The 23,572-nt window shown below is 40.7% G+C and overlaps 2 protein-coding genes across 4 annotated transcripts in view; both read right to left on the bottom strand.

Moving 5' to 3' along the window:
- Nucleotides 1-13,129, bottom strand: part of ZNF143 (zinc finger protein 143) — a 37,629-nt gene extending 24,500 nt beyond the window's left edge. For 2 of the 3 annotated variants that reach the window (XM_033062654.2, XM_033062656.2), the window contains exons 1-3: nucleotides 13,043-13,129; nucleotides 1,302-1,432; nucleotides 420-512 (exon numbers count right to left, since the gene is read on the bottom strand). In XM_033062654.2, the coding sequence (XP_032918545.1) occupies nucleotides 420-512; nucleotides 1,302-1,425 (217 nt within the window). In that variant the 5' untranslated portion in view covers nucleotides 1,426-1,432; nucleotides 13,043-13,129. The remainder of the gene's footprint in view (nucleotides 1-419; nucleotides 513-1,301; nucleotides 1,433-13,042) is intronic. The other variant, XM_033062655.2, reaches the window with a different exon arrangement.
- Nucleotides 13,130-14,776: 1,647 nt separating this feature from the next.
- Nucleotides 14,777-23,572, bottom strand: part of IPO7 (importin 7) — a 34,221-nt gene continuing 25,425 nt past the window's right edge. The window contains 7 exon segments of the mRNA XM_033062762.2: nucleotides 14,777-17,618; nucleotides 19,709-19,825; nucleotides 20,168-20,374; nucleotides 20,686-20,891; nucleotides 20,994-21,214; nucleotides 21,930-22,025; nucleotides 23,286-23,383. Of these exon segments, the coding sequence (XP_032918653.1) occupies nucleotides 17,521-17,618; nucleotides 19,709-19,825; nucleotides 20,168-20,374; nucleotides 20,686-20,891; nucleotides 20,994-21,214; nucleotides 21,930-22,025; nucleotides 23,286-23,383 (1,043 nt within the window). The 3' untranslated portion in view covers nucleotides 14,777-17,520.

The following is a 23,572-nucleotide window of genomic DNA, read 5'->3' as shown; positions in this document are numbered from 1 at the left end:
AATCGTGTTACATCAGTTTTAATACACAGTTGATACTTTCTAGATTAACATGTAAATAAAATATCAACAAGAAATAATGTTTGGCAAATAGAAAGCACAATTCTGACTCTACAGAGCTTTTTCAAAATTCAGGGATTAACAAACCAGAAAAAGTCTGCTGTCCTCTCTGTTAGGCAGAATGTTGATATTTGGGTTTGAACCATAAAGATCTCTTCACTTTTGTTTGACTTACGTTCCAGATTTCATTTTTGCATTTTATTAAGTAGCAAAACCAAAACACTTATTTTATAGTATTACCAAAATTTTCAACTGGGACTTAAGAAACACTGTACAGATTTTGCCTGACTTTACAATGCAAAGAGAGGGTTAGAAAGGGCAATACCACTTCAACAGCCAGCAGCTTGCAGTCCTGTGCCTACCTTTAGAATTGTGCTGTATGTAAGCAGTGGAGCCATCAGCCAGGGTAACCGCTTGCAAACTTACACCTTCCATGTTTTCCAAGTTGTCACCATCTAGCAAGGAAAAAAGTTCACCTTCACTACAACCAGCATGGAACCCTAGAAATCTCAGCTTAGAATCCTCCATAAATTACTACATCCCCTCTAAGCATACTGGGTTGACATATAAGATGAGGAAGTAGTTCTTACTTGCTTTCTGGTTTCCGAGCCTGGGATATGTACTAGGTCATATATTCAAGATTTTGCTCAGTAAACATGACAGCTAAAGGCTATTCTCCTTAACTAATAAAAACACATTGTCACTGAATAAATAATTACAAAGCTGAGGTTTTAGGAGAACTAAGAATTAAATCATCGGCATCAACAGTGAAATAACACACACACTTGTAGCGATTATTTTGTGTTGTACAACACTACTTGTCATTAATGCACACAAAACTACTTAGATTAAAATGCAGCTTTAGGAGAGAGTTTGCAATCATGTAAAATCATAACAAGGCTGTCAGGAAACATCAAGTTTAGGCCAATTTCAAGTCAATAATCTATTTTAAAACTCAACTTGTTTAATACATACTTAGGTATCAAATGAATTTACAAAGTATAACACAGTAAGGGTATACAGAGAATAAAGTCAGATTTTATATTTCATATATTTTTTGGCACATTTACACTTCTATTATCTTAATTCAAAAATAACTTCCAGCCAGAATTAAATTAGTGAGTTTAATCCATCTTGGTTAACTGTTTTCTGTTGGACTTTTAGTTCAGAATACACAACATTAATTTCAGTGTTTTATCTGAGTTTCTCAAAGAAAAGACATAATAATATAGAGGCATTTTAACCTGAAGGTTCACCTTGCACAGCTACAGCTTCTGTTAGACACAGAGTCACGTGCTGGGCCTCCATTCCTCCTCCAGAAAATTCCGTCATTCCCTGAGAGTCTCGATTTATCTGAGCTAATAACATGGTCTACCTAGAAAGAAAGTATTCAAAAAACAGAAAATTGAAATACAGAACCAATATTAGATAATACTAGTTTAATGTGATTTTTATGCAGCTGCTACAAATATTTCATGGTATGTTTTGCATAAAATACATGCAAAAATGATTGATTTATCTGGAAAATACTTTGAAAGAATAAGTTATCTGAAATAGATAATTATTACTACCTCAATTACCTCAGATGTTAAGGACTTCAGGTAGCAGTTACTAATATAAAGTGCATCAACCATATTTAAATCTCAGTTAAATACAAATGATTTAACCAATGTACAAAGAATAAAGGTAGTAATGACAGTACAGGTAATGGTACCTATTTGTCCCCAGAATTGAAACAATTTACCCATAGTCACTCATGACAACAGCAGGGCTTTATCTGTATAAATCAAAGATTTCTCCAGTGCCAGTAAGAGATTTAAAAACAATGACACACTGCAAAAGTCTAACTGAACAATTCAACTATTTCCCTACATTTTCCAGAAAGATTTCTATTTAAACAAAAAAACAACCAAAACAAAACAATCTGTCCTTTAAAAATGAAGTATCCCACGATAAAATTTGTAAATTAGACAAAAGGACAGTGACCAGGGAGTGACTGCTGTACCTCACAGAACCAGACAGAGTCTGGTCCCTTTGCATAATCACATTTTTACCCAGACATGTTTTAATATGGGAGATCACAACTTTTAATCCTAGTGTGGTTCTATGACGTGCTGGTTTAAAATTCAAGGCTGAGAAGCATTCATTCATTATTACCTTTATAAATATATTTAACTATTTTTACCTCCATTGTCCAGAAATCTGCTCTTAAATAAGCAATTCATCAGCAGTCTCAAAGACCACTGAGAAAATTGTACTTCTCTCAAAACTAAGGAATGAGGAGCACAAAATCAGACCATGCAGTGTGCCTACAGTATTTTAAAAGGTTGCCAAACTAATTTAGTACTTGAAAATGACACCCAAACAGTATTTTTCAAATACATGCAAGTGTATATAGTGAGCCAGACTTCTTCCTAGAGCTGCAGGTTAAGTTTCTTATTTCTAGTTAATTGAACAGATACAGTTAATAAAAGAAGTGGAAAGCAAGGGTACCTTTGGGAAAGTTTTAAGCTTTCTGCTTTTTTCATACATTACATTGAAAATCATACAAACCCCTAAAACATTACTAATGATCAGTGCATAATTCTGTAAAAAAGATGGCTTCAAGATTAATGTCCTCATAATATCTTCTCTGGAACATTAAAGAAATTAAAATATTGCCTTGCAATAAGGAATCTGAATCTTGAACAAACAGCATCAAAAAGATAAAATAAAGACAGAGAACAAAACATAATTCAAAATGGGTGTGAGGGGATTTTTTTAAGATCCAAGAGAAGATGGGTAATTCTTCCCAACATCCTTTTCAGGAAAAGAAGCTTTTACAGAAAATGAGGCCTCTAAAAGAGATGTAATACACAAGAAAATGAGAAGCCATCCAGACTAAATTGCATTTATATAGATGTCTCTGAAGAAAATGAAACAGCAAAGTTTGTTTGGTTACTATAATTTAAGAAACAAGGAATTATATGAGGATACAGGAGATCCCAAGTTCAACTTCTTCCTCTGCCATGTCCGTGGCTGTGAGTTTGAAAAAGTAACTTCTTTTCGTACTACTCATTTATCATCCCCACCCATCTCAAAATAGGCAGAAAACTTACTTAGGAAGCAGTTTGCTCACAAACAAAAAACAAATCAATCATGGTATATCTACAGACTCAGCCTACACAGGCACAGAAGCAGAGCAGTCCAGCGTTCATGTACTATGCTGCAAATAAGATCAGAAAGCTGTTGCAGTTTAAAAACAAACAAAAAACTAGCAGCAAAAGGAGTTTGATCCAGCCCAGTTTGCAAGGGCTGCTTTTCTGGAGGCACTGTCAGCTTGTTGCAAGTTAAATTAACTAATTCTGGTATAACATGCTAGTGGTACCCAGAGGCTGGCTGTCCTCTGACTGCTGACAGAGCTCTGTACTGTCAGCATTTGCCATGCACTCAGTGTTCAGGACACCTCATGGAAGCAGGCTGCAAAACAGCTACACCATTTCACAGAGAAGAAAGGCTCCACAGCCACAGGTGTTGACTTCAGCTAGAGGGTGAAATGATTCCAGCAGACTGCACCTCAAAAGCCTTTCAGCTCAGGTGAGCATTGCCTGTCTCAGACAAAGAATCTTTTAAAACCCCCAGCACTTTTAATATCATCTGCCTTCCTCCAGAAGTGATGGGTCTTCTCCCACCTTCGGGCAGCAGCGAGGGGGCCGGTCCATGCAGGCAGCTGCAGAGTTCTGACAGAGGCTATGCACAACTAATTGCTTCAGAGGTGAGTAGCTACTCGGGAAGGAAAAGAAATCTAATGCCAGATTAAGTAAAGGGCTGCAGGAGCAACAGTATTTGAATTGTTTCACAGTGTTTGTTACTGTAGCATGCTATCAACGCTCACACACCGAAAAAGAAATAAAGGGAACTGCTGCACACAGAGCAGTGCCTACAACTTCGTCTGTTCCAGAAGATCTGGACAGTCATACAATCTCACACAGCAGCAATGCAGTCTGTTCCTCCCAATTCTAGCTCCTTTCAGTGGTCACTTCCAACATATCGTCTTCTTAATCCTCTGTCCACAAAGTTCCTTACCCCCAACTCCATCCCTTCTCCTTGAAGTACCAATTTTCTTCTTCAGTCCTATCATGACACCAAATTTCCAGGACATGCCTCTTCCCAGATATAATCCCATCCTTCTTGTCAGAATATTATCAAAATACTTCCATGCCCACACCAACTCTTCTGCCATTAGTCCCCAAGTCATCCCTTGCTGCTGGTCTGTTCTATGCCCCTCTCACACCACTGTCTATGCCTTTCCTGCCTCTGTGCCAACAGTTCATGTTCAGACCCACCTGGGAAGTACATCCCCCACGAGAGGTTGGGGCACTGGGGTCCTCCCAAACACCACCCCCAGCTCTCACTCCCTCTGCAGGGACACAGCAGCTTTGCTCTGTCACTGCTGCACAGGGAAGAGAACCTTCAGCCAAAAGTGGATGTGCTGCTCCCTTCGAGGCTCTCCTCTTTCTCCTCACTGGAGAACACTGACTATCCAGACAGGGCTGGAAAGATGCAAGAGGCATGCAGATTTGGCCTGTGTTGCAGAGAAAGGGTCAATCTATCAGAGACAATGATGCTACAACATCATTGGTAAGAGCAGTCAAATACAGGAACCAAATGCCAAGACAGGTATGGACTCTCCATCCCTGTAGAGGTTCAGAGTAACTTGACACAGCCCTGGGCAACCTGGGCAAATGAAACTTGCTTTGATCAAGCCTGAACCAGAAAACTTCTGAAAATCCTTCCAACTTCACCTGCTCTCTCATAACCATTCCAATAATGCTACATTTACAACAGCATCACCTTGCTGTTTGTGTATCACCCACCCTGCAAATCTACTCCCCTAACATTTTAAAATTTGCTGTTTCAAAACTAGTTGGTTTTTATCAAACTCAAATCTCTTCCTTGCCTCCACTTTAGTCTCCCTTTTCTGTTTTCTCCTCAGCTTCCATCAAATTTGTCTCTATCATGTTTTCAATCTGAGTCTCACCACTTTCTTTCCCTAATTCATATCATTGCTTTTATTCCTCTGCATTTGCACCAGTAAGCTTTTTTTTAAAATCTCGTGTCAGCCAGGAGGTCTCTCAGTAAAAATCTAAGAGAGATTTCCTTTACCCACTTCAAATATCGCAGCTCATTACTTAAAAATCCATTTTTAGGAAAAGCCAGGAACCCTGGGGTGGGGCCTGCCTAGCAGCAAGATTGACACATGAAGATTCAGCTTCTTCTCAAGAGCTGTCTTACAGCTAAGACAAGTGCAGGCTCAGTCACGAAGTACTCACTGAAGTGAAAACTTGAGACTTGACTTTGTGAACTCTTGCAAATCTTCACAGATCGTACGCAAGTTGCAACTGTCAATTTTCAAAGGCACATCAGTGACGAGATTTGGGCAGAATTTCACAGGACAGTAACGTATCTTGCATTCCTGAAATGATTAGTCACCAAAACATGTCTACGGTATCCAGGCAGAGAAAAATCTTACCATTCTTTTAGAGGGTTAAAACACTTCTCACAAAAAAATCAGCCTGAAACAGAAAATCTCTGAACTGAAGAGTGTCTGATCACAGGCAGTCACCTTCTCTCTAACCCTGATACCTTAAGCACCCATACAGTGGGACATAGAGGTACAAGCCCTTATTAAAAAAAAAAATTAAAAAAAAAAAAAAATCAAACCATCAGCCCCTGTGAACAGGTGCAATGTTAGAAGAGAGGTTTTCATGTAAACTCAATCGAACAACAGGAAACAAGAATCTCCATTAAAAGCTAAGCATCAAGTAACTAAAAAACAGCAGGTGGGATTCAGGCAATTGAAAAGCAAGGGAAGAGCTGGCAGAGGGCATGGCCCAAGTGGTTTGGGCCACCTGGGAACTCCAGCAGGAGAGCCCAGTGAGGCTGGCAAATAGCAGGAGTTCATCATTTAAAGAGTAACTGTACCACTGTATTGCTGGACAAAGAAAAAAAATCCTGCAGTGACGACAGCAGAAACTCCTTAGAGAGACAAAGATGATGCTTAAGGGATGATTAATGGGAAATGGAATAAAGTTTGTAATAGCAGTCATGGAAGAAAACTTACTGTTAGAACATACAAACATAGAATGTGCAAAAAACCTGGGAAAGAATGACAGGAAAAAAGCTACTCCAGACATGGAGCAACCTTGTGATTGTTCACTCCCCTCATGCAGACAGCACTGAGAAGTTTGAAATAATATGCATTTATTTCATTTGAAATGAAACATCACTTTTATTTGTAATACACTTCTAAATAATGTACAAAAACATTGTAATTTTATAAAACTTAAAAAAACAGCAAATAAAAACCAATCAAGAAGGGTAATATGGCAAATAATACATAGCCTCACAATAGGAAAACTTCCATTAAGAAATATAAGAAAACTGTATTCCAGTGTTTGACAAAGCTGGATCCCAAAATCAACTCAACTATGTCTGCAGTGTAACATAATTTTCTTCTGAATTAAAAGCTGCCTACCTTAAGGTCCTCAGCAACTGGTGTGATTGCTAATAGCAGTAATTTCACAAAACTAGTCTGAGTAACAAATGTGTGAAAACTCAAAATTAGTACCTACAATTAACAATCTGGTTAAATACACTTCAATTGATAATTCAGATGCATTACAGCCTTTTAAGTGTCAGTGCAAAAAAAAAAAAAAAAAAAAAAATCTGACAGACTGGAACTTACTATTCCACATAAAGTTTTTTCAGACAACCCAAGAGGACTTTTAGCATTTCTTCCCCCACTAATTAAATAAACCATTTGTCATCTTTAAGCTCAGAAATAGACACAGGAGAATTAAGACACTTTTTACAATTTTACTTCTGCTCCCCTATGTAGTTGCATCATAATCTTTTCCAGTATTAAGCAGAAATCTGTAACAGGGTCAGAAATTAAATCTAGATCCTGTGGGTGCTTTGATCAAACACTTCAGTAGATGTGGATTTCCTTCTTCATCAACAGCCCTTACCTTTTCCAGGACTTTACTGCACTGAAAAATTGAGGTTTGTGCTGTTGTCAGTGAGACTGACTTTCAGTGAATAAATGTAACAACATCTACTTAATGTTGGGCACGTCTGAATTGCTGTGTACTTTCTCACAATCTCAATTTCTTTTACTGTATTTTCTCCAGTCTCTTGTAAAGGCAAAACATAATTAAACAGCAATTTTCACCACATTAATGATCCACAGTATAAAATGGAATCAAGACCGAAATACAGAATAAAAATCTCTCCTACAGAATCTGGTAACATCAGTTGGAGTCAGGTACTTTAATAGCAAATAATTTTCTAATTTCCTATGTGGTAAAGAAGAGTTGTGAATGATTAACCACATGCCCTGGTCCTGCAGAAAAACCTGACCAAGAGTGACAGCACTGTCAACTGCACGAGCAGGACATACACACTGAGCAAACTCAAGGCTCCTTTTTATTCTTTTTACAGTATTCAACCTTTCTGTTCCACAACAGATACATCCTAATAATAATACAGTTCAAGACTAATTCACTGCCACAGTGTTTGGTATTCCTTGAGAAATGAAAAATAAATGCAAGACCAAATTTATCATTGCCTTAACCACCCATCACCCTGACTTCAGTGTGCGCAGTGGGAACCACATTTAGCCTGACAAAGTTACTTCATGTTTCAGCAGTCTTTTTCCCCCAAAAGTCACTTCCACAGTTTATATTGCAAATCCCATCTACAAATTCCAAATGTTAGAAATATTGCCAGATATCGATCCTTGCATTTTATAGAGATACTTAAAAAGTTGGATTAACTGGTGCAAATAAAGAATATTTACAAATCCTTACTTTAACTAATGAGATTATGTGCACATGTGCATTTTCAGTGTGGGAATGCAAAGGTTGCTATTATTTTCAAAGGTATGGCATTTAAACACAGGAAGATTCAGAAAGCCACCCACCAACAAGTCCTACACATGTAGAGAACACTCAGGCTGATCCCAACTACAACTTCTAACTTCACACATTTCTTGAATATATTAGAGAAAAAATTATTGGTTAATGAAAGGAGGCCACAGTAGTTCCAGCAGCAGCAGCTGTCAGCAGTGCTGACAGAAGCTGAACTCCTGCTGCAGCTCTGGACAAGCATCTCACAGCAGACACCCAGTTCCATGAGCACATCTGCCCTGGGTGCACTGCTCCAGCAGCACGGCTTCCTAAGCCAGAGGTTTGAAATAGATTTGGGAGTCTTCCAACAGAGCCGATTCCAAAAATCCTGCATGGAAGCTGACAAGCAACTGAGATCCATGCAGCACTGTCTGCAGAGGTACAGACACCAGGATCCCAGAATTTTTATATTAATGAAGTACAGAAAAGCATATTAAAGCAGCAGGTCAATAAGCAATACGCCAATGACTCAGTTATTATTATTATTGTTAGCAGCTGTAGTACTCAGCAGCAACAGTCTGGCTTGAGGAAGGGCCACCCATATAATGTGTCCCAAACACCAAACTCCAGCATGCCTGAAACAGCCCTGCATCATTAGGAGTGCTGGTCTGAGTGCCTGCAGATCTTCTGCAGCTGTGGAACTCACCTACCAAAAACAGCCCACCAAGTTCCTCTCAGGTGGTGTTTCTTGGTCAAAGCTAGGACACATTTCTTCTCTCCTGGACAAACTTGTATTATCAGTGCTCAGGCATAACTTCCTTTCTAAATGACCTCAAACCCATTTCTTTACTGCAGATTGACTGGTAATAAATTACTTGTGTTTTAATAGTCAAAAAAAGTTTGGATAACTAATCATAATGTGCACACTCCGAAAAAAAGCTGAACGGCAGGTCACCTGATTTTCTGAAAAAACTTAGAACATGATTAACAAAGATGAAAAAACCCCAAACTTAATTTTACAGCACATGTTCGTGAGATAAAGCATTTCATTCCAAATCGATTTTCACCCTGGAAACATGAAGGGAAACAGATTTAAAACACCTAATAGATGAATCAGTGTATTTTAGAACTACTGGCTTTTGTTTGTTTTTTATCATCAAGTGTGTATACAGCTAAAATATGTATGCAGAAGGCATCCAGCCGATGCATCTCACAACTGTATCTAAGTCACTCCTAGAAATGAGCAGTGATGCCTGTTTACACTAAAATATATATACAGTTAACTTTTGAAGCACTTGATGGGGCTACTTATCCATTAAATCATAAAACCTCCAGTTACATCGGTGTTTCAACTAAAACTGGGAACATCTGGTGATTAGGTGAATAAAATCTGAAAGAAACTGAGACCTACTATTTCTATTGTTATTTTACTTTCATGCCAAATAAAATTCTAACTTTTTAACTGTCAAGCAATCATGAAAGTTTCTTATTTACATCACCAAAACTAATGAATCCTGGCCATGCCCTTTCAAATCCTATGATACTGCCAACAAAAGAGGAATTTTGAGTGGGTTGTTTTGTGTGGCTATGAGTTAATTAGCAATCTGGTAAGTACATTACAGCTGTATCAGCATTAGCCATGACAGCTAATGGCAGTGCTTTAGCACAGGCTTGTATTTCAGAAGCTAAAGGGGCAGCCTGCAGGATTGCCAAAGCCAGATTACAAACAGAACGTGAAACACAGTACATCAAAATACATCCTTACAAAACTCTGTGCAGCACCACGTCAGCTATGTATGAACACACTTAAAGTATGAGCAAACCAACTGACTTGCAAATACAGATCCATCTTCCAGTTCCAGAAAAATCTGTCATCAGAAATGAAGTCCAGGAGTACTGAGCAGGCAACACAGTTTTCTGCTCAAGTGCAGACAGTAAAATACACGCCGAGGTGTTAAGTATTTTAAGTGCAACTTCGATGTTAAAAAATTGCAAAACCTGCTGGAACTGTAAATGCCCTTCAAAACTGAAAATTTCATTTATTTAACAAGTGTTATCTTGGTAGAGCAAAGTACAATCCCGCTATTTAAATTTAGAAATAGCCATGTAGCCCAGAACATTTTAGCAGACTAAGTCACTGGAAGCATTCAGTAATTTAGGCCAATTTGGTTTTGAGTAACTGATCAATGATCCATGATGCATAGAGGGAGAGAAGCAAAATCATATTCCCTTAAGTAAACACAACCAAGGGCAGATCAAGTTTCACTTGGGCACAGGCAAAACCCCATAAACCCCACTGTGAGATGGGTCACCAGGCTTCCTCCCTTCCCCTCCTCCCTAGAAAAGGTGTCCATGGGGAGACACCTGGCTCAGCCCCCCATCCATGCTCAGAAGAAGAGCTGTGCACACCTCAAGTTACAGCAATCTGCACTTCGGAGCTGAACTCTTGGAATCAAGAAGAGGATCCATCGGTCTGGACTGTAAAGTATCTTAGGGATCCATAAGCTAAGTAGAAACCTTCCTCTTATCTTTTGGGGTCTTTTGTGACAAGCCACAGGAATAACTACCCAATTCACGTTGTCTTTACCAGGTGCATCGATTTCCTTGCACTGAGGAGATAAAAAACCAAGCTGTCCCCAATTAATGCTGAGCAAAAAGGCGCTGCCAGTGAGCTGCAGAGATGTGCAAGAGATGCAGCAGCAACACAGGGGAAAAAAAAAAAAAGTCTGTGAGTGGCAAGGAAAGGCTGGCCTGGGGTGCTGTGCTATGTACATACATGTCAGAGGCTGCAGGATTTATGGGAAGCTCAAATCACGGGGATGGCCAAGGAAGCAGGAGCAGATCAAAATGCAGACAGGAAAAGAGTAGCTGCAAGAGCTCCAAGATGGGTTCCACCCTCCTCATGAATATTTGCATTCTGGCCATTGTAAGGTCTGAAGCTGGAAGAATTGCCCTGATTATCTGTGTGTGTAGAAACCCATCCAAATTCAGCCAAGCCCTTTGGAAAACAATGTGCTTCACAGGTACCTGCTAACGACTCCTCAAAATGGAACAGCGCTTCTCAAAGACTCCACCTAAGCCCAGAATGTGTTAATCCAAAACTCTTAAGGCGAAGACTCACGTGCAATAGCAAGGCAAGACCAACATCCCGTGGGGTAAATGAAGCCATCCTGACCAAGCTACAGCCGAGGAACCCTCATCCTCATCCCTGTGCCCATCCACAGCGCTGCACGTGAGCAGGCACAGAGGCAGCAGCCAGTACCTGGACCTCAAACTCCCAATTCCCTTCTCCTGGACAGTACACGACAGCAAAATGTCCACTGAGCTGAAGCAGCACACAACTGGAGATATTCTAAATAAAACACCTAATTTACAGCCTAATTTTGGCACCCATTACAGGCACTATTGGTCACCTGACTATCGCTGTGCCTCTCTCCTCTGAGAAAAGCATTAAAAGCTACTCAAGAATGAAGACAGTGTGACTTTCTAATTCAAATGTCTTTTACACTATTTTGAGCATTTGCTTTGTTTTAGCCTGTAATATAAAGCATAATTACTCTTCCTCAGATAGGGTAGTATAAATTAAATATTAATTACCAAAACAGTTTAAGTAAATTATAAAATCAATTTAAAATACACTTCTCAACTCTTTCAAAATGTTTATTTTTACATCTCATTTAAACTGCAATCCATTACCAAAGCAATCGTCTATTATTTGACCACATATTCCTGAGGTTCCTCTTCTGCAGTGATACAGACAAATCGCTTTTGACACAAACACAGCTTGAAAGCTCAAGGCATTAATGCAGAAATACAAAGAAGCCATGAAAACACCGCTACATGGTACTCTGCCATTCTAAAGCTGTATGGCAAACGCACAATGCTAACAAAAAACTGCTAGTTAAGGACAACCCAATTTCATTTTTCAGGTACCATCCCCTAGAAGCTATACAGAAATATCTGGTATAGAGTCCACAAAGAGAGCTGATAGACAACATGTGATGCAGAGTCTCGATTAAACAAGAAAAAATATTTGCTTTGAAAGACCAAGGCTGCAGTTTGTGTGTCACTGGACAAGAAATCACACTCCTTACAAATACTGGCATCATTCTGTATGTAATGGCAAAAGCAATTCTCTGATAGTTCAAAATGAACCCTTAAAAATTTAAAACTTAAGTAGAGGTGCTCAACCGCAGCCTTATTTTCACAGAAAATTTAAACTTGCACGTAAGTCAAATCATTTCATCTGGATGAAAAAACACCACAAATAAGGCCTTATCAGAAAACAAAATAAAAAAATCTTTGCATTATGGCAGGTCATTTTTCTAGAGGAGCATCTTCTCGTTACCCCGTTCTACTAGAAGTTCTAGAGAAAAAAAAAAAATGAACAACAGTTTAAAAAAAAAAAAAAAAGTTAAAAAAAAAGGGGTTAAAAAGCTTTTGCATTTCGGCGAGGTGAGCGAGCTGCAGTAGCACGGCCGGGAGTGCGGAGCCGGGCGGGCGCAGGGCCCTCTCCCGGGAGAGCGCGGCCAGGCCAGGCCGCGCCGCAGCCCCGCGGCTCGGGCGGCACAGCGGGCTCTGCTCCGCAGCCTGCGCGGGCCCGGCGGCCTCCGCTGCCGCCCCGCGCCCCGCAGCGTGGGAACGCCACGCTGGGAAAGATAATAGACACCAAAAAACGCGTGTGTAAAAAAATGGGAAAAGGAAAAAACGGCAAAAATAGAAAACCAAACAACGGGGAAAATGTAAAAATATACGAGCCCCCCCGATTTAGGCACGGAGGGCGCGGGGCCCGGAGCGCCCCGGCCCGCGCCCCCCGAGCCCCCCGCCCGTGACGCAGCGCCGAGCGGGCCCGGGGGGGCGGCCCGGGGGACCCCCGCGGGCCCGGCGGGCGGGGAGGGGCCGGGCGGGCCCCGCCGAGCGGAGCGGCTTTATCGCCGCGGCTCTGCCGCTCGGGTCGGTGCCGCCCGCGCCCCGCTGCCCCTGCCCGCCTCCCCGAGCACCGCCGGCGGGCGCGGCGGGCGCGGCGCGGCGGCCCCGTCCGGAGATGGCGGAGGGAGCATAAGGCACACTGGGTAAAAGCACATTTATATACGAACCTCGCCGAGAAATTTTCCAACAATTCCTCCGTCCGACCACCATGCACCAGGACAGGAAACGGCCGCTCGGCACCGCCCGCCCGCCCGGCACCGCCCCGCGCCCCGCGGGCGGGGCCCGGCAGCGCCGGCTCCGCCGCTCCCATTGGCTGCGCCGCGCGCGCCGCCGCCGCCGCCGCTCGCTATTGGCCGCCTGCGGGGCGCGCGGCGGTGCCCATTGGCCGCGCGCCCGCGGCCCCGCCCCCGCGGCTTCATGGCGTCGCGGCTGTGCCGGGCGCGGGGCCGCCGCCATTTTGTGCAGCGGGCAGCGAGGCGCCCGCGCGCCAGCGGGGAGCGGCGCCATTTCCTGCCCTCCCCCGGCGGGCGCCGCGCGGCCGGCGCTGCCTGAGGCGGCGGGGACACGGCGGGCACGGGCAGGGACGGGCAGCGGCCGCCGGGGTCCCGGGGAGCGGATCCGGCTCGGCGCGGGCCATCCGCGCTCCCTTGGGCCCCGCGGGGCCGCATGGCCGGGCCCGGCACAGTGAGCGCTCTGCCCTTCCTTGCCCGGCCTCCTGCCGCATCATCTCCTGCTGCCATTCCAGCCCGCCTCTGGGGGAGAAGCGACGCTGTGTTAAAGCTCTGCTTGTGAATGCTTATGTTTTAGGTATGGAAACGTGTGATAAATAGTCCAACAGCTCCCAGTCTAAGGCAAGCCGAGAGTGTTAAGGTTAATTCCGTAGGTGGTTTTTCAGAAAGCCCTGTTGCGCAATAGACGCGAATTATCCCCAGTGCTGGGACAGCAAGCCCAGCTCTCATGGACTTACTGCATCTTCCTGAACGTGACAGATGGAAGAACATTTACGTTTTGCTCCAGAATAATAGTTCGAAGTTCTTACAGTCCAAAATTATTGCAGTCGTACAAAATGCTAAAAAAAACCCCAAAACTTATTCCCAAACAGGCCTAATGGGCAGCAGATTCTCTTTCTTAATTTACTGCTTCCTAATTTTGAATTTTAAGCCAAGTACAAGCTGCAGCCATCAGTCTTGTTCAAGGTACAGCAGCATTGAAATACCCAAGATAAAATTCTGTTTCTGATTTGCCAACTCCACTTAAGAGATTATTTATTAACATCTCTGTAAAATACTACAGTATCTATTTCCCATTCTGAAGTGCTATATGTTTCCAGCACCAACAGTTTGCTATAAAAAGCAGAAATACACAAACCAGTGACCTGTCATTTAAGATAAAGCTACGTATTGATTGAAAAGTAACTGATAATCAGCAGCAGACAAAGCTTTTCCAGGTGGCTCATTTTGGGGATGTAGAAGATTCCACAGAGAAAAAAAATTCAAGCCATAAAACTTACCAGGTATCCATTACTAGGCTTAACTAAAATCTAAAATAACCTGCATGTTTATTGGCAGGTAGTCAGTAATTACTCCACTGCAGACTTGATAAATCTTGCAGTAACAGTCCTAGGCCATGGGAGATTGGAACATAGCTTTGCTGTACTACACTGATACATATGAATAATTTTTTTGAGACAATGATTAAGGGAAAAAAAAGATTAAATTTAATTAGATTTTAAAGCTGCCTATTTTTTCTATTTAACACAGTTGAAGAGAGCTCTGGTTGTGCCTAACATTAGTTTGGGGAAGTATTTTGGAGAGGGAAGTACAAACCTGAGAACTGTGCAATTCGAGCAGGACTCTAAGGATACAGCTACATTCAAAACACCACACTGAAATAAGTGAAGATAAGGATTTGCTTTAGATGTTTATTAATCCAAGGAGATCTTCCATAATAGAAAAAAACAGAGGCTTTAAATTTCCCAGCTCTTCCTTTAGAGTTGCATTATCCTTGAAAATGGAATGGATAAGTGCAAGTTCTAGGAGGAAGTTCAGTTTTTAATTTGACATAAGTGTATCACTGAAATTGATATATTGCATCACAAAATGCGCTATCACCACCAACAACAATGCAAAATTGTTTTGCAATTTATATAAATACATTTCTTGGAGCAAAGGAAAGCAAAGTTCTAGATCCATTCTTAAAAAAGATGCTCCTTGCTAACCAGTCTAGTGACACATAAAAGCACCCTTAAGTAAGACTGTATTCCTCACACCAAGATAAAATTCTTCCCTTGATTTGTGACTTGAAAAATAGAATTGTTCCAGAACTGACAACGGCACTGAAATTGGTGATTTCCCCCTATTTTTTTTGTCATCTGTTTTATACATGAAGCCTTCTCACTGCTGCTGTCACATCTTCTGCCACGAGGCCCAAAATGACTCATCTGTCCTCAAAGGTTCTCATATATTTTTGGGATGTATACGAAGGTAAGCAGATACCAAACAAGCAGATGTTCAGAAATGATTTGTCAAACTGGGTGCTCCCAAGGAATGCTGGAAGTACGTCAGTCAGCTTTTTCTACAAAAATAAAACCCTGTCTAGAGATTCCCTGGGGGCCAGAGCACACCTGGACATGCCATGAGTTACAGTCACAAAGCCCCAGGTAAGGTCTCCTCTGTGCATCACCTAAACACGCTCAGGAACGACCCTGGCTCTCACACCACCACCAGGATGGATAGTCCCATCCAAGGCTTCATTACTTAGGCTTTTTCACCTCAGGTGCTTTGCATTCCAAGTATCCCTTTGGTACTGGGGTAGGGCTCCGTGTCCCACCTTGGCCCCATGTGTGGGGAAAGAGTGGAGAGGTTGGAAAACCCCTCCTGCTGTCTGGGAAGTGCCAGCACCACTGGAAGGCAGAGTGTGAGGCTGGGCAGCTCAGCAAGGACACCCCAAAGCACCACCAAATCCTGCTACTCTGCTGATGCAAAAAACCACACCACACAGACCAATTTTCTGAAGACTGCATTTCGAGTATCATAATATATATATATGTGCATTTCATTTTTACAGATAAAAACTCAGTTTATTTTTAACCTGTATTTAAATTTCGGAGGCTTACATTAAATTAAGGTAGCTTGTTTAATATCAATTGTAACAGCAGGTGACATTTTTATATAAAAACAGCCTAAAGAAAAAAAAAAAAACAACCCAAACATTTGATTTAAAAGACCTGACACCAATGATCTCAAGGCAAGATCAAACGCCAATGGATTTTGCTTCTAAAAAAGAAAAAGGGGGCATTTAAGCCAACCCATTCACAGCCTCTCCCTGCTGGCTTCTTCATACAGTGGTTTTGATAGTGGTCCCAGAGGGAACTGTATTTTGCCTCTCTAGCTAAAATACTAGTTACTATAGCAACTTTGAAGGAAGAAAATTGTGGCTTCAAAACTGAAAGATTGGCAAAACTTCAAATACACTGTCTGGATCAGGCAGACAACAGCACACACTAATGCTGCAAGTGCAAAAAGAGGGGGAATGAAATGCAGGAGTAGTGCACCTGCACTACCATGAGCTGGAAAAAGAAAAATTTGCACAACTGGAGGGGAAAAATTGCATTTTTATACCATAGCCCAAATCAGCCAATGACACTGTTATTTTTAACAGATTGCATATGTGTATGTTTCACCCATATCCTTCAATTGACCTCAACTTCACATCTCTTTTACCTGCTTTAGAGAGGATAACTTTTCTTTGTGCTTACAGTACACATTTGTTCAATTTTCTAGCTTGTACAGTGAGATCTTTAAAAAAAACAAAGGACACGAAGGGTGTTGCTATTTTTTCTTTAGCAGCAATGAAATATCACTAACCCCTTTTTACATATCCGAATTCAAGTCACAACCAGAGGTGACTGCACCACAAAGTCACCAGGTACAAAACTGCTAGTTCATTTTAAATTAATAACTTGAAATTATTTTCCCCAATACATCCCTTATTTTTTTATTTTTATAAACAGCAAACATTTTGCTATTTTTGTACATAGGCTAGCAGGCTTGTTTCAATATGAAAGTGCTAATTCATTTACAGATTTATCAGTTATGTAGTGCTACATTAAGTGTCCAATATTCTACATATGAACAATCTTGATAAATGGAAATGATGAAGATTAAGTAAGGCTATCTGATTACCTTATCTTATTTACATTAAAAGAATAGACACCCAGTAGAGTAGGGATAGAAGGGAAAGAAACTGGGCAAATACTCATACTGCCACAGGTGTAAAAATTAAGTCTGCCTTCTAGCTTGTACTGTAAATGAGACATTTTAAATAGTCCTGCAGCCCATGTCTAGTTTATTTTCCTCAGAAAAAAAAAAAAAAGCTGCCTTCATGACATCCCCTCTTGATTTCCGATCTCCAAAGTGTGTCATTTGAAGCTTTAAATTCAGATTCTTCCTATCTTCAAAAAAACCTCTGGTTTGCTTTCCAGTATCAGGTCGTATAATCAGGTCCCACTTCTGGGGCTTTTGTCCAATCTATTTATAAATTAGTTTAGAGTGAGTTGTAGATAACATGAACCAGTTCTGGAACCACTATTGGGAGGAACACAAGCTCTTCACTACAATCACACAGTAGCAGGAAAAGTGATAATTCAATTCATTCCTGGGGCAGGGCCTCCAAAATTAAATGAAGTTGGCACAACTGGAGCATTGAATTTGTATCCTCCATGCTTTTCAATCATTTTGGATTCTAAAACAAAACAAAAGAAGGAAGAAGTTTTAGTGTGCATGTCGGGGGGAAGACAGACCAAGATTTTGGAACTGACCACGTTGAACCTCCCAGAGATACAGGTTTAACCTGGGGTTACCCAACAAAGGAATCAGCACCCACAAGTGGAAATGTGCCAGGCCCCAAAGAACAGATGGGCTGACTTGTTTTAACTTCTCAATATTGTTATCACCCCACTTACATGAAATTGTACTTTAGAAAGCCCACACTTCAGCTTTTGGACATGACTGTAGTTTAGAAGCAGGACCTGAATGAATGCTGCACTTACAACTTGGTAATAGGCACACAATTCTTTCTGGTTAACATCAACAGGCTTTGCAGATAAATCAGTAACGAGCACATGTGCAAAAAAGCAGTACACAGATATTGGCTAAATTTTTGATGTTCTATCTCAATTCAACAATATAAGCAGAAACCACCACTGAAGCACCAGAAAAAGCCTTTTTACACATGCTGCTACCAAAGCAGATAATTTGGACTTTAAAAGCTTACTACACCACAAAACATAACTCTGAGAGAAAATTACCAAGTTGATCACTTTTCATTTTCAACCACACCTTAAGATCTTTAGACATCTGAAGTCCCCATACCCATCACTGTAACTACCAGTGATAGTTAAGGTGTCTTGTTTTACTAGCCTTCAAACACTGCTGTAGGACAGGTTTTATGGTAAAACATGTTTTTACAAGCCCTAATAAATGGACAACTGAAAATCAGGTTGGTAATTTAGGTTATACCTTTACTACAACCTAGATAGTGCAGAAAGTGGCTTGTATTATTCCCAGGCCAGGATAACAACCCTTATTAATGTCTTATGTTGGTCTTGGAGCTTTCTCCTAAATCAAACAGTTGCAATCTCTCTGGGAATACAGGACACCTCTTATTACCTAGCAAATCTGCATTTTGACTCTGATTCTTTGGAAACAGGCCAGAAAGATGTTGCCATGGCTAATGGAGCATGGGGGGAGAATCCTTCACAGCTCCACAGAAGACAAATCTCTCAGCTTATGGAAATTCTTCTACGCTACATTAATACGGGAGAACTGTATTTCAAATCCTTCTAACAGGATGTCCCCATGTGTGGTAAATAGCCCAGATGTATAGGATCAGTGTGCTCTGATAGTAGGCAAAAATTTCCCATAAGTACCTGGTTAAGTTAAACTTCACATCTTCTGTGAAAAAACAGTACAAAACAAATCAACAAACACACACTCCTCAAACTTTTTTGTCTCCATAAAATGCAGTAGTACATGATTTAACGTCTACTGCTTGACAGGGGTCACAGTGAAACTGTATTTTAGGATCATTAAAACTGGATCAGTCTGGACACAAACAAGCTTTGGGAAGTGATTTAGGCTATTCTCTCAAAAACCACTTATTAAATGTGTATTCTTACTACCAATCTTTTTATTGAAAAATTTATGAATTTATGTTTTGAAACATCTGTAGCAATTTCTCACAAAGACGGGGATATGAGGCTGGACTGATCCCTCAACATTCAGTCTTGACTTTAGAGTGTGATATATATTGGCTTACACTCTAAAGGGAAAACTTAGAAAAAAAGATAAAACTTTTTACGGATTATTAAGATTTTTAAGTGTGGCTTTACAGACAGTATTACTTTCATAATTTAGTGTTCTCCTACTCACAGAATCCTTCCTTGTCTATCTCAGCTGGACTACATCACATCTCAGGAAATAATTTATCAGCCACTTGATGTGTTTGTTAACATAACTGGAGTTCATCTACCTTCAGGTAATCAAATCAATTGTTTTCAAATCCAAGCAATTAGGACAAATATGCTTTTATTTCCTTGGCCACCTCCTCAGGTGTGTCTACCATTCCTCCCACTTGTTGTATTGCCGCACAGTCTGTCTGTGCATCGAGGCTTTGTGACCTGACAATGTTAAGAGATTTCAAACAGCCCTGTTTTGCTGGAGACACTATCAGGGGCTTGAATTATAGACCATTTCTGTATTATGCCTCTTGAGCACAGCCAGGCCATTCCCTGAGGAAAAGGAGGCATCACTGGTATGAAGGGGTGCAAATACCGTGTGCTGCCCGCCGCTGATCTGCCAGGGTCGCTATGTCCTGCAGCTGCTTCCTTTGCTCTTCATTAAGGCCCTGTGTCAAAGCCTGGTACCACACAGGGTTACGGTTCTGAATTGCTGCAGCAGAAAGGAAAGCGTTGATTAGAAAGTTCTACAACTCAAACCTTACTCATTCACTGCCATTTTTTAATCAGAGTAATAGTCTGTTATGGTTACATAATTCAAGACATTTAAACATTAGTACAGCTCCTGACCTCTTCCCTACCACTGTAAATTCATTCAAGCATCTCCCTCTGCTCTGAAAAGTTTATTGATGGCATCTCCTTTCCAAAGAAAGAAATGGTTCAAGTACGTATTGGAAAGCCTGTTGGGAAGTTTTGAACAGATTCTAGTTTACAACAGTGTACACTAAAGTTGAAATGTAACTTGTTGGCCAGGAAAATAAATACAGTTACTTACTCTGAAAAATGTTTTTAAATATTTGATATTCATCAATAGGGTTGTCTTCATCATCAATAATTGTGGAATAGCCTTCCAAAGCAGTCTCTTCAGCATCATCTTCTTCCCAGTCTTCATCATCTCCATCTTCACCTGCCTGTTTTGCTAAAATTTCTAGATATTCTTGACCATCTTCATCGATGTCATCTTCATCACTGCCCAGCTCCTCTGAGTTAATTATAAACAAAAAAAGGTTTATCTTGAGAACAGTTCTTCAGAAATGTGGATAATTAGATAAAACAGGCAGTGAAGTGGTAACAATAGAGTGCAGCTCATTTAACTCAGCCCTGGACGTTGGTTTTTAAGAGGGAGTGGAAAGTAAGTCAGATATACTTAAAAGTAGTCAAAAGATGTCCAGTGCTCTACTGCAGAGCATGATTTTTGGAATTAGGGTACTTGTAAGAATTCCACCAAGGAACTCAGTACCTCCATCAGAAGAAAATGCAACATGAAAAATAACAAAGGTTCCATCTCCATACCTGTTTCCTCATCTTCTTCAGCTTCATCATCATCATCACTGTCATTTTCATGCTCTGCGTGACAGGCATACGCTCGTTTCAATCCATTAAATAAAAGGATAAAAGCTGGCAGGATCTGCCCAGCAACTTGATTTAAAACCTGTGGTATTTGCTCCAGATCAATAAGAGCACACAAGCCAAGCACACACATCTTTCTGTCATGAAGTCTACAAAACAGAAGAGAAGAGTTGCAAGTTTTGTCATGATTTACAAGCAGGTCATACACAGGTGTATCACAGACAATCATGCCCAGAAGTACAAACACTTACCCCAGGAAACAGTCCACATCATTAAGCCACTGAGTTATGAAGTGATTGGTGACAGGCTCCACATTATTGGGGAAACGAAGATTTTCCAACGTGTTTAATAGTAAATGAGGATTGTAATACAAAGCAGCTATGGCAACCTGGAGGCACATGGTTCGCAGTTCACTGGTTTTCACTTCTCTGGTCAGTCTCTCCAAGGCAGCTTCCACAAACAGGGGTATGCACTGGACAGTGAGAACATTACACACTCAGCAATCAAAAATAAAACTTGTCCTTCTGTACTTCAGCAGTGCAGCACATAAACACAGATGGCATAAAATTGAGTCATTTTTGATTGACAGCAGAAGTCAGATACAAAGATGAAATGAAAATGTGAAAATATTTAATCACATGGATTTTGTGACATTCTGCACAGCAAATGTGACTTTTGGTTCTATAATCTTGTGCATTAAAAATGGAAAATAGAGAAAATGTGTAAACTAGGAAGTCCAGAAAAATCAACTTGGTTATCTCTGAAATTCCAATTGTTATATGTGCACAATGAAGTCCCTGGTCCCTCTATTACATTGATTTGGATTCTAGGAACTTCATTTTCTTTGAAATAATTCTATCTTGAGATAGAATAATTTTCATTAAATATTCACTAGAATTAACTTAGAATGCAATTAATTGACTTTTTAGAACCAAGATGCTCCTGAGGTGGCACTCTGGCAGACTCATGAAAACACTAGAGTTTTGCAGTGTCCTAAATTCTGGAGCCAAAGTGTCCAGGAAATCTCTGCAGTGCTGTCAATGAGTAACACTGAAGTACAAGACAGGAGTATCAGTCACACCACACAAAGTGCTTGTGACAAAACTCATCTTAATACATAATCAATTCATACTACACATTGAAGTATTTCAAAAGTGTTCATTTTAGCCACAGAAGTTGTTACCAACCTGATCAATGCCACGCCCTTTACACTGAAGAATAATTACTTCTAACAGCTTTGCTGCATGACATTCTGCATCTTCTCCAGCAACTCCTGTCAGGACCTGAAATACAACCATTACTGGTGGTTATCACCTCAAGGAATATTCTCTGTACACTGCTTTGCTTTGAAAAGCTGGTATGAATTTACCCCCTTTTAACAATGCCAGTATTAAAAGCCATCAGTGAAGCAGCCAGATCTATAGCAAAGGCTCAGTGTGACAACCAGAGATTGAAAACTGCTCAAAGTGGGCAAAACTAGCCTACAAATATACAAGATCTCTATGGATGCTGAGCCTACCACGGTTACTGTAAAAGCATCAGCTGCCATTTTGCAAAGGGCTATTTCCATACACAGAAGAAAAACTTTTCTTACACATTAATGTACTGAATTTTGTAGAAGTTTTGTTTTCAAAAATGGGATATCCAGTGGAAGACCATGCAATACCTAAAACTTGAGTTAAAAATTCACTGTGCTCAGCTAACACAAATCACTAAGTGGTCATGACAGGCTAATTTTACGTGTAACAGTCCAACAAATTACAAACACCCCAACTGGCCTGGTTGCAACTTATTTTCAAGCAAAGGCTGGCAAGAGTTATTCACTAGTATTTACAGAATGTCAAAATTGTTATTCACTGTAATATTTAAACATCTTCAAAAGAATTACTCAGGAAATACCATGGGCAGCACAGCTGACAGCTCACTAAAGCTCTTATATAGACACCACACCCCATATCCAGGAGTGGAAAACTGAAATCCGCATGTATTACTATTAGAGATGATAAAACATTTAAACACATCTTATTAAAAAAAGTGTCTGGACTGAATCAGACCAACTGCATTCTGCTCCCAGCTTTCACCACTGATGGGGCACAGACTTAGGAAAATAACTTCTATTCCTCTCCCTTTAGCTCCATCCCTACACCATTTATTTAGCTAACAGGTGTCAGAGCTTCAGCACACATACAGCACATGTATCCTGGCCAGGTGAGGCTACAAATCCCAGAAGAAAGAATCTTTTGCAATCTGCCTTGCATGCCCATAAGCACAAAGGGTATTACACCAAACCTGCTTTGTTTATTCTGTTTGTTGTGTATGATTTATTTTTCCCTTCTGCCAAAGGCATAGATCTGAAATTTTGATGCAATCTCTTTAAATTTCTCCCCAATAACTTAATAATTTGGGGAATCTTAGAGGATGTTATATAGCAAAATGCTTTAAAGAGCAGATGTCAAAAGCTGCCGTGGAAAAAATGTACCCAGTTTAACACTGTTACTTCTTCAGAGATGGCAGGTTTTGTTACCACACAGCAATCTACTCACCTTCTTGCACATACTGTAGATCATTTCAAGATATTTTGTGTCTGACAGAAGTGTATCTGTATCAACAGTAACATAATTATGCAAGAGAGGCATCATATCTGTATTAAAAAAAGGATAATCACGGTTAGGTATCATCTGCGTGCTACTAAAATCAGTTGAAATCTGTATTAATAATTACAGTTCTTGCTTAATGTTTGCCAGGATAAGTGTGTGCAAGTCATAGGTGCTTTAGGAAAACAAGTCTGGTAGCAGCAACAGCAAAATAAAAAAGCTTCAGGTGTAACCTC

Source organism: Catharus ustulatus, chromosome 6 (assembly GCF_009819885.2).
Source record: "Catharus ustulatus isolate bCatUst1 chromosome 6, bCatUst1.pri.v2, whole genome shotgun sequence".
Lineage (NCBI taxonomy): Eukaryota > Metazoa > Chordata > Aves > Passeriformes > Turdidae > Catharus > Catharus ustulatus.
Note: the sequence above shows the minus strand (reverse complement) of the source record. Positions and strands in the feature narration are given on the sequence as shown.